The following is a 19,999-nucleotide window of genomic DNA, read 5'->3' as shown; positions in this document are numbered from 1 at the left end:
GTCCAATATCTCTGTACTGCTGCCATACTGTTCAATGAGTCTAGTTTGAAGAAACAGCACTTCTTCACACTAAGAAATGTTTTGGAACATATTCTACTAAATAACACAGGAAGAAACATTCCTACACACCTACATACTGTAACATTTACTCCATACAGACTAAAGGATATGGGATATTTATGTCCAGGAAACACTAGGTCCAGGTGCATCCAACTGTTATAATGGTCTCCACCTCGAGCCACCCACTGCATCACAGCAACAGCACATATGGTATACGTAAACTAGCAAGTGGACCCCCCACACATGTTGGAAACACAAGACTTGGGAAGGTTCATGCATGCCTTGCTCTCTGCCTCCTCCCACACACATTTCATTAATCAGCTGCTGACCCCTGACCTCAGAATTGACATCACGTTAGAGATAAGGATGTCACACACATGCCCACACACACACACACACACACACACACACACACACCTTAGAATAATTAATACGCAGGCTTCGGATATCAACAGGTATCAGTGTGTGTACACACACTATTGAGGTACTCTACACACATACACTATGACTGAAAACATGTACACATTCCACACAAACTCTAAAATTCTCTTATGCACATTACAGTAATCACAAAGATAATGTAGTTTCCAAGTGCAAGCACGCATGCAAACGCGCGCGCGCACACACACACACACACACACACACACACACACACACACACACACACACACACACACACACACACACACACACACACACACACACACACACACACGCAGAGGTAGGGGTGACGCAGCAAAGGAAAAATTAAAAAAGAGAAAACAAGTGTAGCCTGCAGCTCCATGTCCATACAAGGCCATTCAGCTGAGCTGAGTCTGGCTCTGATGACGGTACACAAGCAACATTATCACCATCACACACAACACACACAGCAAATACAGGCAGGATAAAACACCGGCAAACATGTTGAACTCCGGTATAGTACGGAGTAGTGCTGCGTGACCTTGCAATTTGCTAACAATTTCCATTTAAATGACATGACACCAGTTTTAATATGCTTATTTATAATAACAATGAATCAATTAAGTCTTGGTGGTGTTTGTAGTGACAAACCAACTCCTTATCTCTACAGAGATTAGCCTCTTTCAGCTCATTGTTTTAGTTTGATAGAGCCAAATGTTGTTTTGGTTAAGTGTCATCTTTTCAGCCATAGCAGGCAGCTGTTCAACAAAAACACTGATAAACGCACAGTCTGTTGTTTCACAGCGCCAAAAGTATATCAAGAACATTGGGCAAACAGTTTCACAACTCGATTCTAACTCCAAATCTGCAGGCTTAACGTCTGACATCTAGTCAAGATGAAACCACGGGATGTACAGTGTAATGTCATACTGAAAAGAGGAGTTTGTGCTTACAGGATGTAGGCGATCACTCCGATGGACCAGCAGTCTACTGCTTTACTGTACGGCTTCTGTGCAAGGACCTCTGGAGCTGAGAGACAAAGAGAAAGAAGTGGTTAGTTATTTTGGGTATCTTAAATTCTTACTGCTACTAATAAAAACTCACTTTTTCAGACGTCTGGTGTTTTTTTTTTTTTTTAAACTACCCTTAAAGCTGGACTGTGTTTTTAGTAGCTTCTCTCTTGTCAGCTTGAGGCCTAGTTAAAGCTTTTATAGTAAAACGCAGCTGTTTTATGAGCCTGAATACAGTGAAAATATGCAGACTCTCCATGATTATCCGAATAAAACTCACGTCAGGAGGTACAGGTTCTCACGGCTCCAAAAGGTTGTACCTGACATCAGAGAGACCTGTGACTATCAAAGCTAAGACACTTCTCTCGTTTTATCTGCTTTTGGTCTGTGTGGGGACGGCTGGCCTGGCCCGACCTTCGTCTGCAGCTCATTACGAGGCCACAGACAGACAAATTACTGCTGACAGTGAGCTCACCGTAATGTCCGCTCACACATACACACACACGGCTGGCTCGAGATACATTTGGCACACATACACACATACATTTTTGTATGGCAGTCATTGTGAGGATACTTATTGACATAATGCATTCTCTAGCCCCCTACTGTTGTATAGCCCATGTTAATCTACTCTGTATTGATTTTTAATTTATTACATGTACTGTCTTACCCTAAACTTTACCCTAACCAAAACATAGATAGCCATACAAACACAAACACACAGACATACATAGCCAGATAAGAATAAATACCACTCATATCTGGGGCAAAATATAAACTTTTCATGCATGTGCTGAATCAGGTTGCTTAAGTTTGTTTATAGGTCTGTCCTGACTCATTGTGTGAGTGTGTGTGTGGGTGTGTGTTGTTTTGCTGGATTTTTACACACTGAGGTCACTGTGTCTGATGCTCACTACTTCAAAAAGAGAGTTTTAGGTCAAGTTGCTATTTAGGTTTAGACTTGATATGTAAACATACAATGTGTTCTGCATTTTTTACACTTAACAACAGACATTGAGTTTCGATAAGTACTCGCTTCTTGGGTATTTGTATGCAGTACATCCTAAAAATAACCTATTAAACCTTTTTTCTTTTTTGGGAAAATATCTTGTCATGCATTGTGGCAAACTGGTATCAACTGATGACCAGACATCAAGTCTCAGTAAATATACAAGACCATCACTTTGCTACACTGACAGTAGTAGTTCCACTGCCTATAAACTCAGTTCCAGGTAGAAGGTTGCTGCAAGTATAAAGAGATGTCATTGCATATGCTCATCATTAAGATCTATGTTCCAGAGTTATTCACACCTCAGTTAAATTTAGACACACATTGTCTGAAGTGCAAATGCCCTGCGGCCAAGCAAACGTCTGCAGGAGAGTGAGGTGGAAAGTCAAACATTGTGTGATTTTGTCTGCATCTGCATGTTTGAGTCTGTAGTTTTATAAACAATCCTATTTCAGAGCTATTACACCAAATATAAAGTCATTTTTAAAACTCAAACTGTGACACAACATGAAGCACATGAGTGAATTTGGTCTGGTGTGCCATCTGTATTATAGTGTCTGATTTCTTTACGTGAGAGTTTGCACAATGTTTTTACAAAACACAGTCAGAGCAACCAGTTAAATTGTGTGGTTGCTCACGTAGGCACACATGCACAAATGAAGAAAATTGTATACTTGTGCAAGCGGACAGATTCGTATGTACACACAGATGCACACAAATTCATGCAAAAAATACTAATGTCATTAATGTAATAATCTGTGTACAGGGTAACACATCCACTCACAGACATACACAACAGGACTGTATGTGTTGACGCTGCCAAGCGGAGTTGTCTGTCAGGGCCTGATAAGCATGTTTGTGTGCCAGAGTGCCCCAGATCACGCTGCATGTACACAATAAACTGCTTAAATTTTTTATTTGTTGTGTTGGATTTGCGCCTGCAGAAATCCAGGCAACCACAGCTCAGTTTCAAGTACCAGAATAAGCAGTAATGACATAAATTAAAAACCAAGCAAGCTTCATCACCAAACCTCGACACTGATATAAACACAAAATCAATTGACTGTTCATTAAACTCTTCCCCTGAGCAGCAACTGTCCAACCAGGCACAGCTATAAAATATAAACAATAAAGCTTAAACTCTAACCTGCCTGAAGGTAAACAGAGGTACGTTAGTATGAAAAACAAGTTAGTCACTGTATTTTTTATGATTTTAATTAACAATACTGGGGCTGACACTACCCTGCAGTACAAGAGCAGTGCCGTTTCTTTTTTTCCATGTCTGTTTTCCATTTCTTTCAACATTTGTTAGTAGTAGTGCACATGTGGGCGACGTGTCTGTGCATCCCCAACTGTGGTATCTCTAGAATCACATCCTCATTTGTAATCTTTATGTGTGTGACCAAGGACAAGGACAGAGATCAGGAACTGGCCCTAATGTTGGTTTCCAGGTGTAGTGAATGATGAGGTTTTTGGGGAATGACAGATTACGCATTGTATGAAGCAAGAGAAAACGGACTAACTCACCCACATATCCTGGAGTTCCACAGGCAGTGGACATAACATCACCACTGCCCTCCATCTTGGAGAGACCAAAGTCGCTGATCATGATCTTTGACTCATCTTGAGGATTAAAATACAGCAGGTTCTCTGGCTAGAGAGAGAAAACAGAAAGATATAAAATAGATGGTGATTTTACATTATTGCATTGTATAATCCTAAACAAAAAGAAAAACTAAATACTAAAAATTACTCTTTTTACACTTCACTGGTTCATGGCGGTCACTCTAACCAATCCCCCCTCTTCCAACTGCCGCCACACGCCACGCTGACCCGCAATGAATTGCATGTGTCAAGTCACTGCCCTTATTGCTGCAGTAAATCACTGACTGCCAAGTAGTAGAAGTAGTATTAGAGAACAACCAGCTTGTGAAGGACTAAGGTGTGCGCGTGTGTGTATGTGTGTGTTACCTTCAGGTCTCGGTGTACGATGCCCATTCTGTGCAGGTAGTTAACGGCATCCAGGACTTGTCGGATCAAGGTGCTCGCATCCTTCTCTGTATAGAATCCTTTTTCCACGATTCGGTCGAACAGCTCACCACCAGATACCCTTCAGATTGGGGAGAAGTGTGTGTTTCAGTGTATGTTCTTTAAAAACATTAGCAGGCACACATACACATTGTTTCCAGCTAAGACTGTCTGAAAGCTGTGAGCCATGTGCTACCTCACACACACACATACACACAAATATACAGACACTGTTATACCTGTAGCATTTACCATACCTGGTAAAATGCAATTGGAAAAATCGTATTTTGTTTTTGTTTGTTAGAAAAGTTGGTAAATTAATTCACCTGTTATTATTAGTATTACTGGTGACACAGTGCTTCTCTGTCACATAAGTATAATGTTTAGAATTTGTTTTTTTTGCAGTAACGAAGGATTTAAGCTGTCCCCAAACAAAGTATAATCTTCTTATCTTAAAATATGACTGGAAATACAAGAAAATTCCAATAATATCAGATTAGCATTAGTTTGTGAAAAACTCCATGTAAAACTCAAATATAAATTACATTTTTTTGCAGCTTCTTTGGGTGATAAATTTGTGTGAAACAACAAACAGAGGTGAAAATAAAGGTGAAAGAATGAATCCAGCCAGTGCTTGGGAAAAAAAAATACCTACAGATACAAATCTACAAATTCTCCCCCCTGGCAGATTCTTTCAATATTTTCTTTTATGTTTTATGACTGCAGATCACATGAAATAACTTGTTCAGGTGTACAGTACACTAAAAAAGTACAGATAAGAGATAGGGTTCATCACCTGTTGTACAGACATGTTGCTCCCCCTGGTGGAGAATAACCCACTGCTCGCCCTCAGATATAATTCAACATAAATCTATGCATGTTAAGGTAAAAAGTATAAATAATAAATAAATAAGTGGCATATCAAGCAGCTGCTAATTCTGTTTACTAATTCTAGTAGTAAAATAAGAAATAAGAGTCGTAACCAACCATGTTGTGTTCACTATATATTCTGAAGGTTCATACATCAACAAGCACCTATACATGAGCAGAACAGGGCACCAATGACCAAGATCAACACGTGCACACACACACACACACACACACACACACACACACACACACACACACACACACACACACACACACACACACACACACACACAGACACAGACACACACACACAGTTGCCCAGTGTATCTATAGGGCGTTGTCAGGGCAACAAATCAGATTAAAGCCTGTGCAAGTTAAACTCTAATGAAGTTTCTGAAAAAAAGAGATCAGACTTAATTGCTAATCCTCTCTCTTCAAAGAAGGCAGTGACTTTTTCGTTTTCAGAGGCACTAGTGTCTGGGAATGACAAGAAAGGGCTAAACACACACACACACACACAGCTAAAGGGAGATCAGCCACCAAGCTGCATGGTTGCATAAGCCTTTGCGTAAGGATACCATGGCAATCAGACAGGAGCACACACATCCACACACACATCCACACACACATCCACACACACACATCCACATCCACACACACACACACACACATCCACACACACACACACATCCACACACACACACACATCCACACACACACACACACACACACAGATGCAATGACAGAATTACATGCACATATAAACAAAAATAAGCACAAACAAATGCATAAACATACCATACACCATACACACACACAGTAAAACAAGGTTAAAATTTCAATAGCAATAAAAAGGTCAAAGGTCACAGCCCCAGCATAATACTCATATTGGTCTGACTGTATTTAATATCACTCCCTATGTAGTTTACTATATTTCCTCTTCCACTATCTATATTTATCTAGTGTCAAATATATCCCCTATATACTGCATAAAAAAAATTTACAAATGCACCATGTGTGGCATGCACATTCTGATTTTCTGATTACATTTGTCAGTAATGATGCAAAATTATAGAAACAATCTATTTAATACATTCTATAGAGCAATCTAAGTGTTTATTATACAGAGTGAAGTAAATTCAAACACAACTAAACGCTACATGCAGTCAAGGATGTAGCCAGTGGGGGGAAACGTGATATCCATTTTAAAATGTAGAATACTACATACGATTACTTTTTAATCACATTTTGAGGCATATTTTTACAGTAATCCACCATAGAAAAGCTTCCCAGTTACCCTAAGCTACAAATGTCCTACCATGGTAATAACTGAATGAACACTGAAACAAGTACAAACCTATGCTAACATCACATTCTGTGGAGGTTATATTGTCATGAATTAAGTTTGAATTAAGCATGAATTCCCTCACGCTGGTTGTCTCTTTCCTTGTTTTTACACTATTTCACTTTACTACGTTTTAGAGAATATACAGATTTGCAGTCAATCTAAAATGATTTCTGCTTTCCAACATCAACAGGTTTTCAGAGTAATTACTGTGCTGTTCCTCCTTTGCTCCGTGTCACCATCCTTCCATCCATCTCTCCTCTGTCAGCTGATGTGTTTAGAGGCAGGTATTTGTATTGCTCTCTCGAGACACTGCATCAAGGCTGACAGCAAACCGCATTTTTGTGCGTGTGCGTGTGTGTGTTTGTGTGTGATACATGCTGTTCACCATGGCAGAGACGAAGAGCCATTGCAGTTTTGGGACTGGTGCTACTGAGCTGCTGCGGTGATTAATCACCATCAGGGGAGGAAAAGCCCTCTGACTCTAAGGCCACGCTAACACCTCTAGTTTGCATTCTTTGAGCCACAACATGAAAAACAGATTAAAGCAATATAATATGGAATAATGTGGAATTTGTCATGTAAACACTATAATTACTCTAATTTCATTAAACTCTTCATCCGTGTGAACATAACCTGATTAACACAACTAGACAACTATTGAGCAATAGCTCAAATACAGTAGTTGATACAATTAGACATTTGTTGGAGCTTTTGGGCACACAATCTTGTCATGTTGGGTTTCTTTTTTGCAGGATTTAAAAATCACAAATTTAGCAAGAAAAATATTCTGAACTATAACGTATGACAAAGTATTACTGCCAGGAGGAAGATTTGATTGATGTTTTTAAGTTTGCAGTTCCTCGATTAAAGTCAAACTCAAATTACCAGCTTTGCTTCATATGTGTCGACAAATGACTTGTGTAGATAAACTAGTTACATATTTCAGACTTGCTTTTAGTAACAAGGACATTATTTCTCTTTCAGCTTACAAATGCTACTACTACTGACTATTACAATATAATAAAATAAAAACCAGTAGAATAACTAATAATATAACTATAACTAATAAAATAAAATCAGACTTTCAGGCATAGAATGATTCATTCCTTGCCTTATTTCATTATTATTGTCCTTGGTATTTAACCTTTATCAAGGCATAGACAGACTTAGCGTCTGCCTTTAAGCAATAGTAGAAAATAGGAAGTATTTTTTTAACACAAAAACATCAACAGGACTACAGCACACAAATTATTGCAATTTAATTCTAATATACTAAATAATAATAATAATAATAATAATAATAAATCACAAAGGCTGCATTTGGTCTATGTGATAGATGTGTCACTGTTCTGCTTCATTATTCATCCATTCGTGGCTGCCTGTTTTCCCCAGTTACTGTCATTCCACTCCCTGCCTTGCCCTGCAGTCTATTGCCTTGTCCTTTTTGATCTACTTGCCTGTGAAATCTCTCCTGCCTGAGCAGACAGAGGCAGAGTCGCGGCTCTGCTGTGTTCTTCTTTAAAATTATTTTGCTCTAGCTGAGTCCAGCGGATCAATACCACCTAATGAATTTTATTTGGGCAACACAATTTTACACCATCTGTCTTATATGAGTATCCCAGTATCCACCAGATACCAGACAGGAGGCAGCATTCCAAAAGCTCGATTTTTAAAAAAATAAATTGCAATAGTGCCAACCTTTGGTGCCAGTCTGTATATACGCTGTAAATCATCTGTACATCATTTACTAATACACTAACACTAACAGCAATCCATACAAAGCCCCCATTGCACTTGGTGGCATTGATTGTCAACACAGCACGAACTGATTAGCTCCCTGCGATCAAGGTTATGTAAGATAGACCATGACAAATGGGAACCGAGGAAATGCTGTCACATAGCATCGATCTGCCACTCTGCAACTACACAGAAAATGTTCAGAAATCCTAAAAAAAAAAAAAGATTTCTGTGTGTTGAAAAGTGTAGGACCTGACAATTAACACACATAACTATAACAAATGAGATTCCCTCTTAGTAATGGTATAAAGTAATTAATACTGAAATTCAAAAGATCATCACTTAAACAGCAACTACTTGCCTGATTAAACCTGCAGTAATGTCGTTGACATATATATTAAATTCAATGCTGCAAACAGAAATGCGGCTTCTTCACATTTTATACTTTGTGACATTTTAAAACTTCACAACTAATCTCTCATGCTGACAATGCTGCATGCTACAATTCACATGTTGTTCTAAAATGTTATAACCTAGATGCTACTTTTGACCCTGTAACTATGGCAACTAACCCATAATTCATGAGCAGATGGTACCTGGAAAAAAAAAAAAGAAGGAAGAAAGGGGAAAAAACAAGTGAGCAGCAGAAATGCAAGAGATGACGGAGATGGAAATAAGGTGTGAGAGGGGAGAGGAGAGAAAGTAATGAAGTGAAAGAAGCAGAGGGCAGATGGTGACAGAGGGGAGACAAACAATGGGGGGATGGAGGGGAGCGTGGAGGAGGACGAAGGGACAGAGAGGGTCTTTTCTATTACTGTCTCTGCCACAGTCGATACTGTCTCTTCCTGACAAAACAATTTGATGACATGAAAAAAACGTGTCACAGAGCTAAAACACAACAACAGCTTGTAGAGTCAACACCTCTGACAACCTGTGCTATAGAGTACAGATGCAGCTGCATTTATAAAATTAATTTGCAACTCAGAGGAACATGAGTAAAGTAGTGCAAGCAAGGGACATTTCTGTATAACTGAGATAATGTGAACAATGTCAACCAATGTCAACTAGTTGCAGTAAAAAGGAAAACACCAAGTTGTTCCACAGTAATTTCATGATTAAACAGAGACAGTTACCGTTTCATTCTCATGTAGCCAAAAGTAGTAAATTAACAAACAGGCAGTGTCAGCCAGGCAGGAAACACAAATACTCTGAACTGGTTTATTCATGACAACAGGAAACTCAATCAAAAGGTTAACACCAAAGGTAAACAGCTTAACCGGTGTAAGACCTTTGACTGGAGTGTGGCCAATACAAGGTGATGTAACAAAGAGCAGACGTGTTTAACGCACTTGAGCTCTGTGGAACGCTGAATGTGTTTCTTAACAAGTCTGCTCAAAAAGAAATGAAGTTGGTGATCATGCATTGGATCGATTGCTTGTTAGCTGAGCTAGCTAAGATAAGATGAAAGTTATGTTTTAAAGAAGTATTCAATGTTAGTATGACACACTGATTTTAACTTTTATCTGTGCTATGTCACACAGAATAAGGATACTGCATCACTGCGAACACCAAACTTCCAGACCAACTTCTCCTCTTATGTAAGCAGCAGTAACCTTGCAGAGGAGGTTAGCAGGGCACCCATGGGTGAACCACGGGCAATTCTTCTTCACTCTACTGCTGACCATCAAAGCAGAGATACTGATGTAATGTAGGCTTTGTGGCTGTGTGGGGTGCTTGTATGTGTGTGGGAGGACGGGTGGGCGTTTTGTGTGCGCGTTAGTGTGCAAGATGTTGTTGTCATCTCAGTAGAGCCATCAGTGAAGTGAAACGTGTCTGTGTGTGTGTATGTGGGTTGACAGAGATGAGGTATTATGAATTTTAGTATTATATTTTTGTCTCTCAACATAAAAAACAAATGATGAAATGATTTTTTTTTCCTTTTCACCGATAAATTCTCACCAAAAAACACTCTGAGCAGCATAGTTTGGATTTGAAATTTAGGCACTGACATCACACACTCCTCAAAAACATGTTGTGTCAATGTTCACAAACTCTGCAGTTAGGTATGGCCTGTTTGAAATAATAAAAATAGAAAAAAAAACTCCTAAGTGAGCCATGTAGTACACTGTAAACATGAAGCTGGTTTCTGGCCCGTAGACCACTGATCCCTAAAAGGTATTGCTTTATGGTCCGTGGGAATGTTGACGGCACAGAATATGACCCACTTTGAGAAATATTTGGGAATCCCTGCCCTACACCAGCTCTGCCTCCTAAATGACAACTTCTTGAAAATCCCAAATCGGCTATTTCCATATGCATTTCCAATAAAAATATTAGGACTAGGACATCCTAGTGTACTCAATGTCCAGCCACTGACCTTTGTTGCATCAAGCTTATAACCCTGATGATGTCACCAGGGATTATAGGCTTGTAAGCTTGTTATAAGCTTTTATCAAACTTTCAAAAGCCCTCAAAGCTCCTACTACTCATGACAAGTAAACTCTACTTCATGTGTAAAATCAGTGACAATGCCAATGTGCACGTAATTACCCAGATTACACACAGAATTTAGACAATGTTGAGAGTCAGGGCTTAAATTTATGTTTACTTCTGATTACTGTAAACCCACAGATTTCTCCTCTATCTCTGACTTATTTTGGAAGCATTGGTCTCAGATTTAAACTGTGTAGTTAAAGAAGATGCTACTCTGATTTCATATGTGTTCTTTTTAGTTATATTAACACGCTGAGCTCAGTGGGCTGCACTGCATTAAAAAAAGAATATAACACTTCAACTCACAGCTGCATGATCAGGTAGAGGTGGTCAGGACTCTCATAGATGTCCTCAAGTGCCACAATGTTCTCATGTTTGATTCTGCAAAACAAAGAAAAAAACATTAATGAAGCTTTTTATTATAAAGCTGCAACAGGTTTTAGGCCACACACAATAACCCATTAACAGAACTAATGGGTCACCCTTAATCCTTATGTTTAACCAGACATTTTGCTTCCTTATTAGGTTGCTACCACAATTAAAAAAAGACTTAACTGAGTTTTACACAGTGTACCTGTAGTCTCATAATCCAGATTTTAACATGTCTACCCTTAAGTGTGGAAAACCACAAATTGCCTGCGACATTTAATTGTCATGCTTTAATTTTCCATCACATACATGTACATTATCTGGCCCAAGATCAACAATAGACTCTAAAGGTTAGTTTATTTCTCAAGGCATCACTGACAGAGTTGCCTTAACACATAAAGCTACGTTAATAAACACTGGTCGTTATTTGGCAGACTACAATTTCCAGAGTCAATAATTTCACCCAAAATCCTTTTCAAATTTTAAATTCCCCAAGCACCTTTTTGTCAAAGATTTGTCAGAGACAACTTTATTTTAGGACCCATTTTGCACAAAATCTCTCTTCAGTTCTCTCCAGATTTCTCCATGGCTACATGAGCGTGTATGTGTTCTGTGTGTGTGTGTGTGTAGGTGTACATTTGTTATCCTAATACCTCACACCCTGTACAAACCTGATTGATTCTGTGTGTGGGTTAATCATCTTTTGCATTAGGAACAGAGGTAATTCCCCCTAGTCTAGTTCGCCCACACAAACACACATAAATGCCGCCATGCACAGCAGGTGAGTCTGAGTGTAACAGCGGAGAAGAGTCAGGGTGCATTCAGAAAAACCCTTTCATACACGTTCCATGCTGCAGACAGTGGAATCCATTCATGGATCTGTCTGTCAGGTGTATATCCACCATTGCAGGTGGATATACACCTGCAATGGTGGATATGAATTTTACTTAGTTTTTTTTTTAGATACAGTCTGGAAGGACACAACACTTGTGGGAAAATTGTAGTTAATGTTTGTATTCTTACAAAATAATAATTTTGTTTGTCAAAATTTCTGGATTTTCCTGTTAGCCCTCCCTCCATTTGCTGCCTCTGATTTCATAAAGGCTTTAATTCTGTTTGCTCCAGAATAACAGCAACATCATCCTGTTCTGTGCAGTAAAGTGTTCGGCAGATTTCACTCCAAAGCCGACCTGTTGTCTCACACTGCACAGGCTGGTAGAGACTGCCAGATCGCTAAATGATGCTCTCATTTGTTTACAGTAATGACACTCATTTGTATAAATGAATGTCTGCACCTCTCCTTCATTACTGGAGGCCATTCTCATTTTCTTTAATGTTACACAGTACAGCCAAATTAGCACATTTATTGTATCTAAGAGAATAACACATCTATTGCGTGGAGAAGCCCAGCAGTTAGACATGACTGTGCAATTGCGTGGCTACGTGCTTCTGTGTTAAAAGAGGAAAAGTGAGAATAGACTTGTTTGAGTCCTTGTTTTTAATGTAGCAGGAACACTTTATTCCCCTTGCATGTTACTAACTGCCTGGGTTGACTAATCACCTAATTATTCCCATGGATCTTGAATCATGAATATTTAAATAGACATTTTTAATTTGCGTGATGCACAGAGGACAATTCATTCTGTCTGATGGAGAGACTCTTTTGGGGGCTTGTAAAATAAAATTCCCCAGTGTGCAAGAAGAGATTTTCCCTGCTAAACTCCAACCAAAATGCTAAAGGGAATCAAACACTGGTAGCCTATGACGTACTTCAAAACACCTGTGCCTAATACAGACAGGAAGACATATGTCACTGTGGGATAACATGAGTTACTGCATTTTAAAGTCCATAACAAATTATTAAAGATATGTGACCATAGAGTTTCCTTCCCTAAAATCCACTACATCAGTCAATCTTTAAAATGTTTGTATGAATTCAGCCATTAGAGATCAATATATGTTTTTCTGTGGTGGAAACCATTAATTTGCAGCTGTGTTACACAAGCAGTCCGTTTCAGTCGTGATGTACATATGCTGGGTAGGTGGGCTGTGGATCGTGACCTGGGGGGGGGGGGGGGTCGTGATGCAAGAAAGAGAGAAACGAGAAGCACAGTTACCCCGGTAACCAGGAATTAGGAGCGTCTGTGTGTGTGTGTGTGTGTGTGTGTGTGTGTGTTACTACAGCACTCACTTCCTCAGCACAGCAATCTCATTTTCAATGCTGCTCTCCTTCCCCTTCAGAGCTTTTTTAGGGATGCACTTCACCGCAAACATCCGTCCGGTCAGCTTCTCTTGGGCCAGAACCACCTCTGAAAATGCTCCTCTGTGGATGCATGAACAAAAAAGTCACATCAGTCTCAAGCAGAGCATTTATCATACAATGTGAACTTCTATTCTCTGATGTTTTAGTAATCATCTTTCTGCACACAGAGCAGAGAAACAAAAGACACTGAATCATTAGTAATTGAACACATTGCAGTATGTGGTCAGCAAGACAGACATCTGAAATAAAGAAACTAATGATTAAACCTATCCTCACATAAGTGATAAATGATAGAAACCAGGGCCAGGTCGTGGGTGCAGCAGTCTAAGCAGGGATGCCCAGACTTCCCTCTCCCCAGGCATGCAGCAATGTTCTTTTTAGTAAGCAGCAGCTTCCTTCATGGTGTCCTGCCATATACACCGTGCTTCTTCAATGTTTACGTACTGTAGACTCATGAACACAAGATGTTCCAAAAATGCCTTCAAATCTTTGGCTGTCACTCTGGGTTTACAATTCTTGATGAGCTGGAAGTAGTAGTAGCAGTAGTATTCTGATGCCACTGCAACTGTTGTGTCAGGAATGGACAGGAAGAGGAGTCCAGAGTACTGTCTCTTACTGAATCCCTCCGTAACCAAGTAGTGGATTTTCAAAGGTCTAGGATGCCCTCTTCATCCAGTCAGCATTTGTAATGTGGACATTTGAGTGGTACCAGCCTACAAATATCTAGGTGTACATTAGGAAAATAAGTTGGACTTAACACAGACGAGTCATATTAAAAAGGGTAGAGACATATTTTCCCAATTGTTTTAACAAACTACAGTAGCAAGTGTGCCGATATATGCTGCCGTTTGCTAAGGAAGGCAGCATAAAACAGGATGCAAGGCGGCTGGACAAACTGGTGCAAAAAGCCTGAACAGTGACTGAAATGGGGTTGGACTCACTATAGACTCTACACAACATCCTGATGGACCAGAGAAGTAGCTGCAGTGGACGACTCACCTCAGTGCATTGCAGGACTTAAAGATAGGGGAAATCCATTCATCTCCACAACCATAAGGCTCTACAGCACCCTAGCCAACTGCAGATGATTACTTTCTATCTACAAGACTACCTGAATTTCCCCTCTGGGATTAATAAAGTTTATATTATCTTATCTTATCTTATACAAGAAAACAAACTTTTCAAAGACTGAGTAGCACACTGTTGCTCTATTGCTTGACACTGCTCTTGTAATGTGATTGGATGTGCCTAGGGAAAAATGTGAACATTAGCTTTTATATGTATTCCATTAGGACGATTGCTACGGTTAAAAATGATTAAAATTTTTGTTTCTCATGTCATAAAAACTGATAATTCTCTATAACAATCACAGCACCAATATCAGGCAATATAATTGGAAGTATTAATTCAGCCAAGTCATTCAGTTCCTGTGTCACTGTGTGTATCTTTGCAAGCAGGGCGATGAATGAAGACAAGCCTATTGCGAGTTAATCTGCCTGAACGAAGGGTTGACTCCTGCGTCGACCTGCCTTCAGCTTCACTGATATTACATTAGAATAAACATGAATCAAATAGAATAAACACAATAAACTCTCTACAGTCTCTTCCTGTGTAACACTCCTGCAGCTGACACAAATCAAAATGCATAACCTTCAAAGACCGACTAAATGCACAACTGTGCATAATGCACAGAGCCTCTGTTAAGTGATTTAGGCCTGGCTGCTTGCAATGTTTCTGATGTCCAGTCCCATATGAGTACAAACAGTAGCATAAAGATCTATGGCCATATGTTTTCCCCAAATTCAGGTTTAGAGCTAAAGGGTGACACTCTGTGCTCAGGGCCATGACGATCTAGAACAACCTTCCTGTTCATAAAGACTGGCTGAGTTAGTACCATTTTTTTCCATGTCTTTGTAAAACACACTTGTATAGGACCACTAATTCTGATTTCCCTTAAGTTTTTTTTTTACTTCTATCAAGAGGGTTTTGTCCACTCTTGGGCAGAGGAACAAACTGTCAACACACACTGACACACTGAGCAGCCATTTTCACAATGTTGCTGTTCCTGTTTATTGATGATGATCCAATGTAAAATACTAAGAGAATAAAACTAGTTGGTGGTGCCTGCTGTAGACTTTTAGTCGTGTTGATATGCCCTGTTTAGAATACTTGGTTTATAATAAGGGCAGTTATTAGAATTACTGAAATACAGACCCAAAGCTGGCAAAAGCAGTTTGCAGTTTCGTAGAGAAGAATCTGGACTGCACTGAAAGAGTATTCTGTTGATTAAAAATTTCTGTCTACAGTAATATTTGTCACAACTCAAAATTCCAAGATTTCAAGGACACACAGATTAATTAATTTCCATCTCTCCATTCTCCACACTTCTGCCTGCTTGGAAAATGAATTTTATGCCAGGTTGCTTTCATTCAGTTCACCACCACACTAAACCTCTGTGCATCCTCACCTCCTTTTGCTGGGACTTTCATTCATTCATTTTTCCCCTTCTGTGTTATTTTGGTGTGTACATCAGTGCTGCAAGTGTGCTTTTTCATTCAAGGGGCAAGATGCTGTTGTGAATGAGCTCTCTATCGCATCAATATGTTTGTGCTGCCGTGCAGAAAGCCTTCAAGCCTTTTAGAGCGGCGCACATTTGACAAGCCACCCATCTGCCACAAGGCTGACTAGTCTTACGAACACCGGCGTACCATCATAGGGGCGCGCACACAGAGAAAAGCAGTTTGTTGCTTCCTTCCCTGCAGTGCTTGCTCTTGGTGTTTTTCTCATGCCTCTCAGCAAGAATCTTCTCACCTTCACTTCCTCCTCCTCTCCCTCCTTCTGTCATTCTCTCTTTGGCTGTCACCCCACGTGCCGCACATCTTTAACAGTAACAAGGTGCCATACTGCTCACTGTCCATTGTGATTAAAGTTCGGCAACCAATCAGATCACTTGCCTCACACACACAGACACACACACACACTACAAACACCTGCTTGCACTGATAATGGCTGCTATGGGTTTAATGACGTCAAAGTCAGACATAACAAGTGGGCCGTGCTGTTTGTATTGTTGCTTGGCTCATACATGCACCATCACACACACATTTGGAGCTTTTAATTCATTACCCCCAGAGAGAGAAAGACTGGTACATACACGAATGACTGAGCATCCACTGAGGAAAAAAAGACACATGGATACATATGTATGTAAGCTCTCAATGTTTCTCACACCCATTCTGAGGCCTCTGTATATCTGTGTTTCGGGAAAGCCAACCAAGGTGTTTTGTATGAGTTAACCCAAATTTGAGGTGTAAAATAAGTTGACAATGTCGAAAAATCTTAGTGACAATAAAATGTGATTGAGAGGAACCCAGCTGGTATAAATCAATATAGGCTCACTGCCCACTTTATTAGGAACACCTGTATATTCTAAAGCAATCCAATACAGCAGCTCTGCTAATAAGGTTATTGTACTAATATGTGTTATATTCATGTATTGTATTATTTAGGTCACGGTGGGTAGTGAAATAGTACTGGAGTGCATTATATTAAGAGATGCCACCCTATTTGCATAAATAACTGAACATCAGGCTTACATTCATTCATTCATTGCTCTAATATTTGACCCAGGAAGTTATATAAAGGAATGATAAAGATCAACTAATATAAAGGGGACTATTTCCACATATGGAGGGCCTCTCTTCAATATGCCTCCAAAGACAGGGTCACACTGTAGGATTTGTCAATCACTGTAGTGCTGTTGTTTATTTGTAAGGCTACTGTGTTGAACTGATCATGAGAATGATGATGATGATGTTCCTTGAGTAATGGTGCAAGTACACAAATAACCAGGTTTTCCAGGTCCTTACTATAATCAGTATTAGTATACAAATCCAGCACATCCACAGATGAACAAACCTATAGTTCAACTGAGGTCCCAGTATTTCTCAGGATTCATACGAAACTATTTCCTCTTTTTCCAGGATAATTACTTGCACCACTTCCACTTGCCCTGGTGCTGCCCACTCACTCCCTAGTTGTCACTGCCTGGCTCCTTAAGTATTTATACCAGCCACCTTCACTCACCAGTTGCTATAATGTGTACTTGCTGTAACTTTCCAGCCCTCTGATTCTGCCTGCCTAATCTCCGTCTGTTTGACTGTCTTTCTGTCTTTGGGACTCTCCTGCCTAACCCATTTGCTTGTTTGCCTGGTTTTAAAACCTGACCTGCCATTTTCATTTTTATGTTTGTCTTTGAGTCATGCTTTTGGGTTATGTTCCGTCTTTACTAAGCCATTACACAGACGGTTTAACAAGCGATATAATCACACATGCGCACGTACACAAGCAACATGAAACTGACTAAATGGCAGTTAACAATAATTCCAATCTTAAACCACAAAACCAACAAGCTTAAATGGCTGAAAGGAAACTTGGGGCAATCGTGATAAACCAGCTGTGTAAAACACACATTTGTGTGAGTCATTGTATTTACATGCAGTCTCACATTGTAACATTATATTCATTCATATTGAATATTATGTCTGAATGGTAGGAAGAAGTGAAAGAAACATGAAGCTTAACTGTACTGATGTGAAGGAAAGGTCAGAAGTGAGAGACGAGGAGGAATTGGACTGTTTGCGTGTGAGTCAACCTAATCTACGTACAGGTTCACAAACATTTGTACACAAACACACACACACACACACACACACACAAACCATTGCTACCATAACAGCAGGAACACAGCATGATCCACCTTACATTTTGTCAGCCCTAAATTCATTTGCTTGCAACAGACATGCGCATTCATGGACCTGTGGGGTTCATTTGATCAAACTAAGGGAGCTTGTATAACATCTGGTAGATGAATACGCATTGGACTGTGTGTGTGTGTGTGTGTGTGTGTGTATGTATGTGTTGTGGAGCTGAAGCTGGCAGTCCCCACTTGCTGTTTCCCGCAGCAACAATGATTGCATTTACTCCAGTATGAAACTGTATAATTGTGCCAGTGGAGCTCCACTATCTTCGTCAGTGCGTCAAGCAGGAAATGTTTTGGCAGCCATGTAGTGTGCATGTGTGTTTGTCCATTAAGCCTGCGTGCACGCACACACACACACACACACACACACACTATAAGACAGAGATGGAAACTGAGAGACTAGAACAGGCTGACAAGGTGGTACTAACACATTTAACATGGAGACTGAGTGCGTTTCTTGTTCTCAAGCTGATATTACATTTGTGCTAAGAAGATGCTCAGTAATCAGATTCTTGTGTTTGTACACAGACTCCCTTTGACATGTTTTTTTTTTATATATTTGTGTTATTTTGTATGTATTTTCATATTTGTTTCTAAGTAATGTAATAGATATTTGGCTGCTAGATAAAGTGAGATTGAATTATATATCAATTCACAACATACTGATACACGACTAAAGCACTTTTCAAACGTACTCCTTCCATTAACCTGACAGCATGTTGGTTTCATGTCTGAAAAAGCAAAACTGGCCACTTTTACATCAAGGTAGACATGTAAAAGATTCTGAACATAGTAATAGGATGTTGTTGCATATAGTGGGCCTACCATTTAAAACAGGTAAGTTGATATATTGGTTATATTGCATCATTTTTCTGTTACTTAAGCGTATGTAAACACTGTCACACCTCTGTTGTGTCTAAAATCAAGATGTTGTATGTATTTTTTAGAGCATCTACCTCCAAAGGCAAAGCAACTCTATCCTGAGATGCTTACTGGGCTCCATATAGGAGATGAAAAAAAATGAATGATGGCTAAACTCTGGGTAAACACATCCAACCTCTTCTATCCCCTAAACCCTGAATGCCCTGAACTGCTCTTTCAACAACTGCAGAACTATGATCAATTGGATTACTGAAGTTGCCACTGTAAGAGCAATAACTGCACTTTATGATGCAACAACTGGTATCTGAAGATCACACTTTTGGTAAGATGTTTTAGTTACCACCAAATTCAAACCATTCTATCAAGTGCAATACTTGCATTTAACTATCATGTAAGGTTTGGTGCCCATGACCCTGTCGCCAGCTCGCAACACTTCCCTGTACCACGTTTAATAGGTAGTGACCACTGCATACCACAAACAACCAGCAACACCTGCCATTTTGGAGATGCTCTGACCTATTTGTCTAATCATCAGAATTTGGCCAGTGTTTAAGCTGCTAAGATCCTTAACTTACCCGTTTTTTTCTTCTTCTAACACATCAACTTCAAGACTGTTCACTTGTCTTGCCTCCGTGTCCTAGGAGTCTCCAGCATAATAACAGTGGCTCTATGACAGCCAGAGATGACCTAAAATATCCAACTATTTCCACTTTTCTTAAGTGGGCCCATCAGTCTCCCCTAAGCATAGGCTTTACATTGAGAAGGT

General features: G+C 39.7%; 1 protein-coding gene across 2 annotated transcripts in view; it reads right to left on the bottom strand.

Moving 5' to 3' along the window:
• Positions 1 to 19,999, bottom strand: part of camk1da (calcium/calmodulin-dependent protein kinase 1Da) — a 44,469-nt gene that overhangs the window by 10,358 nt on the left and 14,112 nt on the right. For both annotated transcript variants that reach the window (XR_003299015.1, XM_026363874.1), the window contains exons 2-6: positions 13,518 to 13,649; positions 11,264 to 11,338; positions 4,453 to 4,591; positions 4,009 to 4,135; positions 1,416 to 1,491 (exon numbers count right to left, since the gene is read on the bottom strand). Coding sequence is in view for 1 of the 2 variants with exons in the window: in XM_026363874.1 (XP_026219659.1) it covers positions 1,416 to 1,491; positions 4,009 to 4,135; positions 4,453 to 4,591; positions 11,264 to 11,338; positions 13,518 to 13,649 (549 nt within the window). In the remaining variant the exon portion in view is untranslated. The remainder of the gene's footprint in view (positions 1 to 1,415; positions 1,492 to 4,008; positions 4,136 to 4,452; positions 4,592 to 11,263; positions 11,339 to 13,517; positions 13,650 to 19,999) is intronic.

The sequence above is a fragment of the Anabas testudineus genome, chromosome 23 (assembly GCF_900324465.2).
Source record: "Anabas testudineus chromosome 23, fAnaTes1.2, whole genome shotgun sequence".
Lineage (NCBI taxonomy): Eukaryota > Metazoa > Chordata > Actinopteri > Anabantiformes > Anabantidae > Anabas > Anabas testudineus.
Note: the sequence above shows the minus strand (reverse complement) of the source record. Positions and strands in the feature narration are given on the sequence as shown.